Source organism: Triticum urartu, chromosome 4A, assembly GCF_056163025.1.
Source record: "Triticum urartu cultivar PI428250 chromosome 4A, HENAU_Tu73, whole genome shotgun sequence".
In the NCBI taxonomy this organism is placed as follows: Eukaryota; Viridiplantae; Streptophyta; class Magnoliopsida; order Poales; family Poaceae; genus Triticum; species Triticum urartu.
In genome coordinates this window covers 617,967,699-617,978,905 of record NC_141876.1, presented here as the reverse complement: position 1 = coordinate 617,978,905, position 11,207 = coordinate 617,967,699, and the positions used below count along the sequence as shown (strand labels likewise).

Here is an 11,207-nt window from a genome sequence, read left to right as displayed (position 1 = left end):
GTAAAGAGGGGCCGCGCCGGCAGTGGTGGAGGGGTCAGCGGGGGAGCCATGACGAATGCTTCTTTGATGGGGAGGCTGAATGCTTCTTTGGAGATTTTTTCTCCTCGTGGTCGGCATGCGACGCCGTCTGTCCATGGGAATGCGGTCATCTCCGAGGTCGTGGCTCCAGTTCTGCAGATTATGCCTGAGCTGCGGGAGCTTTGTGGGAAATCACCTATGGTGCTACCGATGGAGTTGGAGTCCTTAGCGGTGGCCATGACGCCATCACCACCACCACGGTCAGAGTATTGTCAGCCGCCCGTCTTTGTGAACATTGGAGGCTTGGTTGGTTCTGTCACTCTCTCATCTACGACCATTGGGCATGTGGTGTCTTTGAGTGACGAGGTTGATGAGATAAGTGTGTTGGCACCTAACTCCGAGGCTTTGTTTTCTGAGCAGCTCGAGGTGCTTGAGTCCATCGTGCCGGTGGTATCTGCGATTGCTGATGTTGAGGCGGTTGGTTTCTGTGCGTGATAAGGTCAATGAGATTCTCTTCCAGATAGAGCTTCATAGCTTGCTCAAACGTTTGGAGAGGGTTAGCCCGGGATCTGGCAAGGCAATTGTGGAGGAGGCTCTTAGGAGCAAAGGAAAGAAGAGTGATGTCGCAGGGAAGACGTCTGCAGCTGCTTGATGGATGGTCATCTGTATCTTAGATTGTCCTTATGGACTGACTTGTCTTTGTGGCTTTGGTGGTGCGCGTGGTCTTCGGCCGAATTACTCTCGTTGGGGCTATCTTTGCGATGTTGCGGTGTGAGGGTTGGTTGTCGGATTACGTGCTTATAGGGTTGCATGCTCTGTGCGTATGGTTGGTTTGTATCCGTTTTCGCCCAGTTTTCCATTTAATTAACTAGGCAATTCTCTTCTGCTTAATTAATCGATGAGGCAAATCTTTTGCCTCCGTTTCAAAAAATAGTTGTATTGATTGGGGCCTCAGTAGAATGCTTATATAAAGTACAAGTCTTCGAGTCCAAGAATACTATAAATAGATTACAAGTTAAACTACCAATAGTATGTGAACCGAAAATATACTCTAAGACAGTTCTCTTTTCTTCTTCCTCTTTCCTTAAGCATTGGCAAAGGCTGCTCACTCATCTTCAGTTTTTTCATACTTCTGTTGAAGCTTTGCTAGTTGATTAGCTCGTATGAATCGCGTATCTTCGTTTTAAAAGGAAAACTAAAATCATAGTTGCCATGTGCCACTCTCGTCCTATTAAACCCTATAGTTTTCTTTTCTTCTTGCAAAGATTGAAAAAGCTTATATTTGATCTATTTGTCGGTACTAACAGAACAGTAGTGCATCATCCATATTCATCACGCAAAACAGAATGACCATTAAATATGTTCATTACAAATACTAGGCAGAAATTCAGAGTTCCTAGTGCGAGCAGGTCTCCTGCATTGTTTTTGAATTATCTAATCTAGAAAGTATTATTGGAATTAAGGCATTTAAATTGCATGCTGCGTACAGAGTAATTGCGAACAAGAGCACAGCACAGAGCATACACAAGAGACAGGACAGCCCCACGCCATAAGAGTATGTCTAGCAAACCCCGTGTAATGCTAACCAGCAAAATGCGTTTACAGTTCGCTGCAAATGAGATTTGCAGCGGCGGCGACGACGCGGCAGAGGAGCCAGAGGAGCTCAGTCCTCGTCGGAGGAGTCAAGGTCGATAAAGAGCTTGGCCTGCTCCACCTTCTTGATGCGCAGGTCCGCCTCCTTGGATGCGTGCGCCTGCGACGTCACGACGCCTGTCTGGAGGAACATCTTCTCATACTCGAGCTCGCGGCGGCGGCGCGCTTTGCCCTCCTCCTCCTCCCTCGCCGACCGCACGCTTCGGCCTCCACGTGCCCCGCTTGCGTGCGGCGGCGGATCTAGCATGGCGACGGCGCTCCGCGTCATCCCCAGAGCTCCCATAGCCATCCATGGCTTTTTTAGGCTCGCCGACGGCGAGAAATTGGGCAGAGGAGGAGGGGAATCGCGGCGGAGCGGCGGCAGAGACGAATAGGTTTGAACCATATCCGAGCGGTGAAACCACATATATAGCAGCAGGAAGAGAGTTTTTGCGGGCCACGGTAAATATTTTTACTAGTCGGGCCATGGATACGTGTCTATTCTGACCAGAGAAACGGGCCGAACCCGTATACTCGTGGAAAATTATACAGGTTTGGCCCTTTCACAGGGTCTCTAGAGATGCTCTAAGAGTAGAGGAGAGAAAACAGAGTAGTAAAGCAGAGGAGACACACAAGCATATCTCTAGGATCTTTTCCATTTCTCTTTTAACCTTTTTCAATTAACTGCTCAACCACATTCTGTGCTCATTACATTGGTTATTAATTTTTTGCACTATTAAAGGACTATTAAATTTATGAGACGATTACCTGGCACATCAAGGAATGCATGGTACTCACTCTCCCTTTTTCGCCTGTCTTTGTAATGATTGATCAGTAGTGCAAGGGAAGAAGGAGATATACATTTCATACCAAGTTGATGTACAGGGAAATTAAGTTTGCTATGTCATAGTTAAAGAACAGAGACTGAATGTTTTTGAAATTCGGGAACATTTCCCAAAATTATGAGAATTATTTTAAATTCAGAACATTTTTTCAAACTCCTTAATATCTTTTCAAATCCGGGAATATGTTTGAATTATTTAAAACTAAGAACTTTTTTTCAGATTCAAGAAGATTTTTTGAAATCCCGAACTATTTTCAAATTCATGAACAGTTTTTTGAAAATCCGGAATTACTTTCAAATCAAGAACATTTATTAAATACAGGAACATTTTCCAAATTCATGATTGTGTTTTAAAATTCAGAACAGTTTTCCAAATTCATGAATTTTTTGTGCCTCCAGTTCTTAAAATTAGGGAAATATTAAACTGTTGATAATTTTTTTAAAATTTAACATTTGCTTCTAACTTCTGAACGTTTTTTTAAAGTAATAAAAAAAGAAAATGTAAAAGAAAAGAAAAAAAATAAAGAAGGGAAACAAATAGGGGCACCCGCCCCGCAACCGCCGCAAGTCTCCATCCGCCCGCTCTTCTCCAACCCCGTCTCCCTCCCGTGAGGGTATGTACAATGGTGCTATCTTAGGAGTGTCACGTAGGATAAATGATGAGGTGGAGGAGAGAGAACTCATAAGAAAAGGCCTGTCTTCTGACAGGAGATGATCTCTTAGCACAATATGGCTCACCACATTTTTAGGAATGGCTAGTTATTGAAGATAAGGCTAAGAGATGACCCATTGTAGACTTTTTTATATAGTCTCAAAATTACATCCAAGATTTAAGATAAGACTATCTTATCAACTATTGTACATGCCCTGATCTTTTCTTGGCACGAGCAGCGACCCGGCCGCCTTCTCGGGTGAGGAGCCTCCTTTCTCCCCAACCACTCTCCATCTCAACGTGCTAAATCCCATCCATCGCCGTGGCTGGCGAGATGTTGCGACCTCACCTCCCAATCCCCTGTTCAGATTGCTCCCATCATCTCTGGGATTCGTTTTGGTTGCAGCTGGTGGATATGGGAGCGATTCTTGGATGTAATATGTTGAGTGATTCTTGTTTTATTTCTATATACAAGATTGATATCACAATTTGAAAACTGCATGTTACTTGCATGGATTTTACAAGTTGAAAACTCCTCTTGAAATTTATCAATTTTAAATTCAGTACTCTTCTCTTTGAACCTAATTTCAAAATTAGCACGATCAAGCTAACAAAATTGCTGATCATTTGTTGGCAATGTGAAATGCCCATCTACTTTATGATGCTACATGTGTGTGTTTCTTTTTAGCTTACACCATCAAGTTTAATTCATTTTCTATCACTGTGTTTGTCAATTGGAGTTTAGCTCAATTTCTGCTATTATCGTTGTGCTTCAGTTGTTTTTCCAGAAGTTGTTTCTTCATTTGTTCTGTTGTGTACTAAAACAGAGTAACATTTGTGGTTAATTGCTTCATAAACAGCAAAGTTGTCTCGATTTATTTCTGCTTTCTTGTGTGATATCAAATTCTTTGGCACTTGTATACTTGGACTCTGGAGAGGCCACCCACTTGGGAAATAAAAATGTTTTCTCTTTCGAGCTTGCTTGGTTTGAGAGAGAAGGCTTCTTGGATCTCGTAGCCAGAGAATGGGCTAAGGATGCAGGAGGTCGGTCTGCGCTCGAGCGCTGGCAGAATAAAATTAGGCATTTGAGAAGTTTCCTACGTGGATGGGCTAAGCATCTCAGTGGGATTTATAAGGTGGAAAAGGAACAGCTCCTTTTGCTTATTCAGTCCCTTGATGTAAAGGCCGAAACCACGATACTACCAGCCTCAGAGCTTCATGCCAAGCTAGAGGCGGAAATGAGGCTGAAAGAGCTCCTTCGTGAGGAAGAACTAAAGTGGGCGCTTCGGGATAAGGTCAGTAGAGTCGTCCAGGGGGATGCGAACACCCATTTTTTTTCACCTGATCACCAATGGTAAGAATAGAGAAAAGAGGATCTTTCAGCTTGAACAAGACGAGGGAACGATTCTTGGTCAGGAAAACTTAAAGCAATATATCACTGAGTTCTACAAGCAGTTGTTTGGGCCTCTAGAGGACAACTGTGTGTCACTGGACGAGTCTAGGATTGAGGATGTGCCTCAACTTACGGCTGTTGAGAATGATATTTTAGTCGCTCCTTTTTCTGAGAAAGAGGTATTTGAGGCCATTTCCCAGATGAAGAATAATAAGGCTCCTGGCCCAGATGGTTTCCCAGCAGAGTTCTATAAGAGGTGTTGGCATATTATTAAAGGAGATCTCTTGCCTTTGTTCAACGATTTATTCTTGGGCCAGCTTCATCTTTTTAAGCTGAATTTTGGAACGATAACCTTACTTCCAAAGAAGACAGAGGTTGTGCGGATTGAGCAATTCCGGCCTATCTGTATTCTCAATGTTAGTTTCAAAATTTTTACCAAGGTCGGGACGAATAGGCTCACACAGATTGCGCATACTGTGGTGCAGCCTACTCAGTCTGCTTTCATGCCGGACAGGAACATCCTCGAAGGAGTTGTGGTCCTGCATGAAACACTCCATGAGATCCACACGAAAAAACTTGATGGTGGTGTTTTCAAGGTGGATTTCGAGAAAGCGTACGACAAAGTCAAATGGCCTTTCCTTCAACAGGCACTCCGAATGAAGGGTTTTGATGAAGCTTGGAGAAGACAAGTGGAACCCTTCACGCAAAAAGGGAGTGTTGGAATTAAAGTGAATGACGATATAGGCCATTATTTGCAGACACACAAGGGCCTGAGACAAGGTGATCCAATGTCTCCTATTCTATTCAACATTGTCGCTGACATGTTGGCAATCCTGATAGGTAGGGCAAAGGAGGCTGGTCAAGTAGGTGGCTTGGTGCCTCATCTAGTTGATGGTGGTGTGTCCATCCTGCAGTACGCTGATGATACAATTATCTTTATGGAGCATGACTTGGCAAAAGCGAGAAATATGAAGCTGGTGTTGTGCCTTTTCGAGCAATTGACCGGCCTGAAGATTAACTTCCATAAGAGTGAGTTGTTCTGTTTTGGGAGAGCCAAAGAGGAACAAGATGCTTATAAGCAACTGTTTGGTTGCGAAGTGGGAGCACTTCCGTTCACTTACCTGGGTATCCCCATTCATCATCGTAAGTTGACAAATAGTGAAGGAAGTGTATTGAGGATCGGTTTGAGAAGAAACTGAGCTGCTGGAAGGGCAAACTCATGTCGTATGGAGGCCGATTGATTCTCATCAACTCGGTGCTCACGAGTCTGCCTATGTTCCTTTTGTCCTTTTTTGAAGTACCCGTTGGAGTCAGGAAAAGGCTGGACTTCTATCGATCCCGTTTCTTCTGGCAGAGTGATGAGCTTAAGAGGAAGTACCGATTAGCCAAATGGGACGTCATCTACTGACTGAAAGACCAAGGGGGTCTGGGTGTTGAGAATCTTGAGGTTAAGAACAAATGCCTCCTCAGTAAGTGGCTCTATAAGTTAGCAGCTGAGACGGAAGCAACTTGGGTGCAGATTCTACGTAACAAGTATCTGCACTCAAAGACTTTGTCGTAGGTGACAGTCAGGCCGACTGACTCGCCGTTCTGGAAAGGGCTAATGAGAGTCAAAGCTACTTTCTTTAATAGAACAAAGTTTATTGTTGGTGATGGAAATAATACTCGCTTCTGGGAGGATACTTGGCTGGGGGAAGCGCCGCTGGCGCTTCAGTATCCCTCGTTATATAGTATTGTGCAGCGACGCGAAGTTTTTCACTTTGACTCACTTCATTTACAAATACAAAATTATTGGTTTGGTTAATTTAGTTATATGGATAGCTAATCTTTGGACTGACTTGGTTGACATTGGTATATAGTCATCCGAAAGGGCTTTTTTTTAATTCTATTTCACTATTCCATTCCATCTAGATCTAAGAAAGAACCCAATGCACTGAAATTCCACTAATAACTAATATACAAAAAAGAAGAATGCGATGCTCTGGTTGCAACGAGTTTGCAGTCCACCCCCCTTAATATTCAGTTTAGGAGGGTGCTTGTTGGAGAATGGTGGGAAGCTTGGCTTCATCTGGTGAGTAGACTGATGGAGGTTCAGCTTACTCATCAGCCCGATCAGTTGTGTTGGAAGCTTACTACTTCTGGGGAATTCACAGTCAAGTCGATGTACCTTGATGTCATCAATTCTAGTGTTATTCCTAGTTTCATACATGTTTGGAAAGTTAAGGTTCCGCTAAAAATCAAAGTGTTTATGTGGTTTGTACATAAACAAGTTATCTTAACGAAAGATAATTTGGTTAAGCGCAACTGGACAGGCTCTACTAGGTGTAGTTTCTGTGATCGGGATGAAACTATCAAGCCCCTCTTCTTTGATTGCCCGTTGGCGAGGGTTCCGTGGCGCTCGGTGCAAATTGCCTTTAACATTACTCCTCCGAATTCGGTCGGGTCGTTATTTGGAACGTGGCTTGTTGGGATAGAGTCCGAAACAGCTAGACAAATTTGCGTAGGAGCATGTGCGTTGTTATGGGCAATCTGGAACAGCAGAAATGATTTGGCTTTTAACAGAACGTCAACTATTCATTTTTTGCAGGTTTTATTCCGGGCTACTGCGCTAATCCGTATGTGGTCCTTACTCACTCCGATGGAGGCCAGGGAGCGTTTGGTTACTGGATCTCTCCAGTGGAAGATGGTAGCGCGGGATATCTTCAACCGGTTTGGATGGCGGTCATGTAATAGGATAGGCGATTAGTTTACCTATCTATATTTTGCCCGCCGATTGTGGCTTTTGGGCCTTTTGTTGTTTCTGTTGCTCTTTGTGAGCCAGCTTATCATTTTGTTCCAGACTGCAAGACATTGTTGAACTACTTTATTTTAAATAAATATGGCTGTATGCATCGTTCTGATGCAGAGGCCGGGGAGTCCCCCTTTTTCAAAAAAAAAACTTGTATACTTGGACGATTGGCTTGTGGAGCAGTTTGAGTCTGATATATATGTTCATGGCCATGGTTCTTATCCGAGAGCCTTTCTGCATGTAGCAGGCATAGCATTATGCCCATAATACTATCCTTGTTTTGCTGAGTCTTCTAATCGAGAAGATGATTAATAAATCTGGATGAGTATCTTTGTAAAGTGAACAATAGACTTGGATGATGTTTGCTCCAAGTCTAGTTTTTATGTTCATTGTTCCATCATGTAATGCTGGCATGTTCCCGGCTAGCTACAACTTCCTTTGCACAGATCTATCAGTTCCATGTATGTTTTGTTTTATGCTCTGTTTTTTTTCTTGACCATGCCAAGAGTATATGCTCTGCTTTCATGGATCTGGAATGTATGTTAAGGGCACATGGCATGGTTCTTACTTTTGGTCATTTGCTTGAAACTCCGCCACTTATAATTCTTTCGTTTGTGTGAATCAGAGGGTGGGCTGGAGTTCCTTAGTTACAGCTAGCTATTGGTCACAAAGTTCACAGTTCAGGGGTACCAGCAGACGGTGATTTGTGCCGCATAATAGGTGAACACACGGTTCACGTCCGACGTCGCCCAGGGGAAGCTGTTGTTTGTGTCGGAGCTGTGCGGCTGAGACTTGTCAGGCATCCTAGCTTTGATCTCGATGTATTGTGAAAGATAACTTCCAATTTGCGTTCATATCGTATCAGCGCATGACTAATGTTAGTACCAGTCCGAGAGTACAGCGCGCTCGGGATTCCTTGAGAGGCTAGGCTTCATGCTCGACCGACATAAGTGGCAATGGATTATCTGCACCATGAGTACTACAAGTTGATTCCAAGGATGATGATGCACGGCCGCGAGAGTAGCATTCTCGCTAGAACTAGATTATACTCCCTCTGTTGTTAAATATAAGTGTTTGTAGTAATTTCACTATGGACTACTACATACAAAGCAAAATGAATAAATCTACACTCTAAAATGCATCTATATACATCCGTATGTGGTACATAATAGAATCTCTACAAAGACTTACATTTAAGAATGGAGGGAGTATTTTAGTTCCCGATACACCATAGGGAACAACACAAGTTATCATTATGTATTCCTAGGAAAATGCTGGCTAGCTACAAAACATACATGGTTTGCCCAGATCTATCATGTCCATGTATGTTTTGTTTTCTTCTGTATTTTCTCTTCTTGACCATGCCAAGAGATGCTCTGCTTTCAGGGATCTGGAATGTATGTTAATAGCACATGTCATGATGAAACAGAACAACTAGGAAGCATGGAAAGTTGTGAGCAAACACAGATGCAACGACATGCCTTGTTGACATTGCTTGCGTTAGGTATATACTGGATAAAGTGTCCGAGAAAGTCGAGCTTGATTCCTCCTCCAACATCATATCTCAGAGCTCCAATGTTATTTTTCCATGCAAAAATCAATGCAATAGTACCACCAGTCTACAAATGAGCATTACTGTTATCTTGTGCAAGAATGGAGACGCCTAGACGTGCGCAAGATACAGAGGGGTTTGCGTTTCCAGAGATACTCATCTGTATGAGAAGCTGAGAGCGTCAGCAGCACAAGACCTCGCTCGGTCTCGGACACGCACGCACACATAAGAAACAGACAGCGCCATGCCCATGCCCTGAAACATCAAAGTTACAAAGAGCAGAGCAGAGCAGAGCAGAGGAAACAGAGTACCCTGAACCTGAAACACCTAAAAGCGGCCAGAGAAGGCTTGCTCTTCTCGGCATAAGTCGATCGGCCCCAACACCTTGCTCGGCCTATGTGTGTGACAAGCACGGGCACATAGGAGAACTGTTTCAGGACAAATACAGCTAACCACAGCTCTTTTTGCGAAATCTATAGTCATCCAGCTTACTCCAACACTGCAACAAAATTACGCAGTACAACACTCCCAGCTACGTACTATAGTCATCAAAATTCGTTCCCAGCTCTTTCAGAACCTAACTGACGAATAATAATAACACAAAACAGACATACCATTGAGTTCCCCAGCTCTTTCACGGCACAGTAAATCAACAAAACCCTTTTTTGGAACAAGGGGAAACACAAATCAAGTATTCAACAAAAAAATGACCCCTGAATGCAAATGGAGCTTAGATCCCACCTAATGCATAAGGCTACTGAGGACAGAGTATTAGTAAATTAACAACAACAGCAGCCTAGGCATTCAGACTACAAGTTACGACAGGGGGAACCTTCACCTTATTAGCAGTGATAGAGTTTAGCTCTGAATCATCAAAGTAAGCAACAGACAAAATCAAACAAGGTGTATATAGCAAGTAGCAACTTCCAGTTGAGAGAGACTCCAGGTTTGTGAGCAATTTAATCCTCATCGTCTTCACCATCTTCACTGGCAGTCATCTCTTCATTGCCCTCTTCATCTCGTTCCCCCTCAAAAGTAACTTCAGGATGGTTGGGATTGGCATCTGCTTCTTTCCTGATCACAGCTGCTGCAGCCTTGCATTCTGAAGGTGTTGCGTCTTCGTCATCAAGCTGTATGTGAGCTCGTTTGAGACATGGGAGATGCTGAATGCCTAAATAGAATTTATCAGCTTTTGCAGCCGACACACTGAATGGCATGTTGCTAATTTCCTCAAGCCTGGACGCAGACCCTTCCACGAACGATACATATACTTGTTCAGTTCTTTGCAAGTGGAAGACCTTCAGATTTGGGAAAGAAGTGGCTTGGACTGTACCAACAAACTTCTTTGATGACCATAGATCCAGGCGGAGTAAGGATGGAAGCTGCCCAAGAGTAAGCAACCCATCTTCCGTCAGTTCAGATAAGCTGATGCGCAGGTCGGCAAGGTTAATGAGTGCAGGTGTAATCCACTTTGGAAAGTTCGTGAACGAATCGCGGAGGCACGCCCTAATCCTTTGAAAAGAAGATGGCAGAGCGGGCAAAGAATCTAAGAAGTCAAGGGAACCACCGTATGCGTCTATTCGCAAAGAACGGAGTTTGCAGGTGCCAAGCTTGCACAGTGAGGAGAGGAACGCCTCTTTTTCACATCTCTTGTGCTTGCCGAGAGGAACGGCAGCAGCATCCATGCTTTTGTAGCAAACTGTTCCAGCACAAGTGAACACGATCACAGTAGGATCATTCAAAAGATTTGCATTTGGAACAAGGGAAACCAAGCATCATTTTCATATATGTAAAGCAGAACCCACACAGGTAAATAATCCTTAATCCGACAGAGATTACAAATTTCCATGCATCATAGGAAAACACAAATCAAATATTCAAACAATAAAAATACCCTGAATTTAATAGAGCCGAATGCTTTCAGACTCCAAGTTCTGGCAGACGGAGGCAAAAATAGAGCTTAATTCTGAATCCTCAAAGTAAGGGACAGAAGCAGTCAAACAGAGTGCATGTAGCAACTTCAGTTGAGACTCGAGAATACTTTTTCCAGGAGGCTTTTCTGTTTCTGATTAAGTTGAGATTGAAAGTGCAATGAATATTAACTAGCCGCACAACATATCTTCTTCGCTGTGACACTGCAACCAAGCAATCCAGCCGCACAACATATCCTGGATCGGCAAAAGGAGAAGAGTAAAACATGTGAATTTGAGGAAACCAGAAGCAGCTTGGGTTGGGATATATATAGATGTACTGTATTTCGGTGGAGAGAATTAAAATGGGACGATATTCTAAAAAAGAATGGGCGGATGATTAGAATATGTATTGGTA

General features: G+C 43.4%; 1 protein-coding gene across 1 annotated transcript; it reads right to left on the bottom strand.

Moving 5' to 3' along the window:
* Positions 1–9,838: 9,838 nt before the first annotated feature.
* LOC147977458 (uncharacterized) lies at positions 9,839–10,564 on the bottom strand. The gene has a single exon (XM_087521175.1). It carries the CDS (start codon positions 10,562–10,564, stop codon positions 9,839–9,841), a length of 726 nt encoding a protein of 241 aa, XP_087377301.1.
* Positions 10,565–11,207: the final 643 nt, after the last annotated feature.